The 3,668-nt window shown below is 42.8% G+C and overlaps 1 protein-coding gene across 1 annotated transcript; it reads right to left on the reverse strand.

The window, feature by feature from the left end:
- Positions 1 to 538: 538 nt before the first annotated feature.
- On the reverse strand, positions 539 to 2,545 carry LOC110603313 (aldehyde oxidase GLOX1-like). Its single transcript, XM_043951802.1, has 3 exons — positions 2,030 to 2,545; positions 1,783 to 1,943; positions 539 to 1,700 (listed from the first exon to the last, which is right to left on the reverse strand). Exons 1-3 carry the CDS (start codon positions 2,543 to 2,545, stop codon positions 539 to 541), a joined length of 1,839 nt encoding a protein of 612 aa, XP_043807737.1.
- Between the last annotated feature and the right edge of the window lie 1,123 nt (positions 2,546 to 3,668).

The raw sequence follows: 3,668 nt of genomic DNA on the forward strand, positions 1-3,668 counted from the left end.
AAATCTCTTTTAACTACTATAGACTTCTTTTGAAATAAATATGAAATTCAGGAATTTTATTTTAATAAAGTTGAGGAATAGGGGGTGAAAATGATCTAAATGATACGTGTAAGAATAACTTCTGAATTAATTAATTAATTAGCGAAGAGTCTTAGCATTCATATTTGCTGTTTACACTTGGCAGCCTCCTCTTTCTCAACAATTTTATGAATCCACAGTTTGGGAAAGTGTCATGGAAGAAATTCAATGATTACATTTTCAGATACATGATTACTTTCCAACTTGATCCATTTTTTACTTTTTTTTTTTTAATTCTTAAGGTTTTTTTTGTCAAAAAAAAAAAAAAAAAAACAGTTCACACGATTAACAAAGCACAAAGGCGCAGAGCTCAAACTGATGAAGTTACCACGCAAACATTAATAGCATGAAAAATTTTAATATTCAAATGGATTTTTTTTGTTTTTGACATGGATATAGAATCATGAAAATAGAAAAAAACAAAAAACATACAGAACCAAGTAGACATCATGAATTAGCTTCACTTGATCTGCACCCATTTGGCAACGCTGGGGACTCCTTGGTAAACAACAGAGAACAGATAAAATCCAGGGGGAGCAATCATGTTGCTCGGTGGTGCGACCGCCACGATCGTGTGGGTTCCTACATTGCTCTTCACCTCTTTCAATCCCAAGTCTATAAGTCTTTGATTCATGGAGACTCCATGGGTAGTAAAAGCAGGACAATACATTGCCACTTTCAGATCTTGCTGCTGCACTTGGGATCCCTCTAACTTGATTTGAACCGCGACGTTGCCTCCATAGGTGATCGCACTAGGCATGCCCTGAATCACTGGTCTCTTCTTAGCCAGTGCAGGATTCAAGTATGGTGGAGAGAATTTCTCGATTCTAAGCTCAGTAGGATACATGGCATCGTAAATATAGCCATTGTTTGTGTTGCTGCCGCCGACAAGGACTTTTCCGTCCGGCAGAACTGCAGAAACTGAATGGTACATTCTGGGAATGTTGGAAGGTGCTAACTCGGTGAACCTTTCGCCTTTTTTGGCTCTTGGGTTATATAAAACTGGGGCAAAATTTGGTTCTCTGGCAAATCCCCAGCCTGAAGCTCCTCTTTTAGCACCATTGAGTATGAGGGCCTCTCCAGTAGGAAGAATCATCATGTCGCCCATAACGCGTGGTGTTGGCATGAGCTCTCTCCTCCAAACAGAGTCGTTACCTGTGATTTTCATTCTTGCACAGTCTTGAAGTGCAGTATAGAATATATTTTTCTCGGCTTTAGAGTACGAATCTTTGTGTGCAGAACCACCACAAATCAAGACTTCTGTGTTGACCATCGTCTGACCCTCGGCCTTAAGTTTTAGTGGGAGGAGAGCGGCCATTCCAGAGGCTGGGTAGTTGCGGTGCCCACCGGGGAGGACAGGGAACTCGCGGACGATCTTGTTAGACTTGGGACTGAGCAAAACGGAGCGACTGTTGGCGAAGATGAAGACATTGCCATCAGTGGAGAGGAAGACAAATGGGTACAAATTGTTCTCCTCTGGGTCGGTGGTTTGGCGGAGGAACTCGAACAAGAAAGGTTTAGCATTGCACTTTCCTTCCGCCGGAATGTACTCGTAGCTGAAGGCATCACGGCCACCAACCACGATAAATCCACCGTCTGCCAATGTTGCTTGTGTCGAATACCTTGCATAACCAGGAAACAAACCTGAGGAAATTTCTTATGAAGAAATATATGAAAACAAAATGATCGAACATGAAATGATACCATCTACGATCTGCAAGTGCAGTTGGGTACTCTCTCCAGTTGCAGCCTTTGCAGGTGCCAAGGTATCTAACAGTATTTGCACCACCTTGAAAGCCACCAGTGCTCACAAGATTTCCATTAACATCGAGACCTCCAGAAGAGCACCATGTATCAGTGTGGAGCTGCCGTGAAAATGAGTTCATTATCGTTAGAAAAAGAACCATCATCCAAATACACGTTAGCTAACATTTGTGATTTGGACACATACCTCAAGAGGAGTAAGTTTTGCGTTGTTAATGTCATACAATACTGAATGACACCAGCAATCCTTTTCACCTGTGGTTTTGTTAAGAATACGACATTCTCCATTAGGTAATCGGATATTAGATATCTTCCAAATGGTGGCATCGTACATCAAGACCTGGTTAATTTTAGGAAGCAAAATTGCATGCATGGCGGAGACGCCAGAATTCTTAGAAACCAACTCCCATGCACCTTTGAATCCAAGAGTTGCCAAATTAGGACTATCAGGAGGACCGTTTTGAGGCTTATTAGAAACTGGGGCAGCAACATCATCACCTTGAATTTGAGTCCCAAAATCATCAGGTACTTTCACTTTCTTGTAATCATCAGGATTTCCAAATGGGTTTCCGAACAATTCATGAGGCCCTAATATATGTTCCTTGTTTAAGACCTGGTAAGCATTTGGCTGATCAAACTTCTCAGCAAAGCCAGAAACAAAGAACAAAGGAAGAATAAAGAGAGATTTTATTATGATAGCCATTATTGATTGAGAAACAAGAATTATTATTAGATACACACTTCGCTTCCGCGCTCGACTTCTTCGCGGAAGCCTCTTTTATTCACTGCTTTTCATTCCCTTGCTGTATCCAAGGGATTTATAGAGGCTTGGGACATGCAAAAATAGAAAGTTTGTTTTTCTGTTTAGATTCGAACTGCACGTATTGTGGATCTGAACAATACAAGTGCAATCAGTTGCTAAATGTTAAGAAATGCAAAAATAGCGGGACCGATTCAGTTCCAGGACTCGGGAGGAGCTAGCGGATAGTCTTCGAGAGATGCTGCTCATGGTGACTTCATCATTTTGGACTATTCTTATTCTTGTTATTTCTTTAACATCTTTTGTTTTTTATTCCTTTTGCCAGGTGCCGGGTGTCTTTATGGAGATCGATGAGCGTGACCAGTCTCTTCAGAGCTCGGTGGACTGTCAAATTGAAGAGGCCCACCATGAGAAAAATCTCGCAGCTACGAGTGACGCCCGGAGCCAGCTCGATGCCGCCTAAGGCCATCTGGAGACCCTTAGGGGTGCATTGGCCCGAGCTCAAGAAGATGTCGAAAAAACTGGTGAGAGAGTGTAACGGTCAGCAGCTTGAGCTGCTAGCTTGGCGGATTTGCGGCGCAAATCTGTCCCACATCGGCAGAGAATGAGAAATTGAATTTGTATATAATAGCTAGCACGAAACTACTAAATAACTTGGGTTAACCATTTTGGGCCAAGTGGAAAATGGGTCCAAAAGTTATTTGGGCCAGTTCGGGCCCGGCTGTTTCAATTGGTATCAGAGCCACTCTGGGTCATAAAAATTGTGCGGAGCTAGTGGGCCTGCGAGGAAAGGGCTACCCGTGAGAGACGAGGTGGAGCCACCTGAGGTACTAGCGAACCACAATACCCAAGGGTCCGGTCCTGGTTAGCAATTGTAATGGATTCAGTTGCGACGAGGACGTCGCAAAATTTAGCGGGATCGAGTGTAACGGTCAGCAGCTTGAGCTGCTAGCTTGGCGGATTTGCAGCGCAAATCTGTCCCACATCGGTAGAGAATGAGAAATTGAATTTGTATATAATAGCTAGCACGAAACTACTAAATAACTTGGGTTAACCATTTTGGGCC

Source organism: Manihot esculenta, chromosome 16 (assembly GCF_001659605.2).
Source record: "Manihot esculenta cultivar AM560-2 chromosome 16, M.esculenta_v8, whole genome shotgun sequence".
In the NCBI taxonomy this organism is placed as follows: Eukaryota; Viridiplantae; Streptophyta; class Magnoliopsida; order Malpighiales; family Euphorbiaceae; genus Manihot; species Manihot esculenta.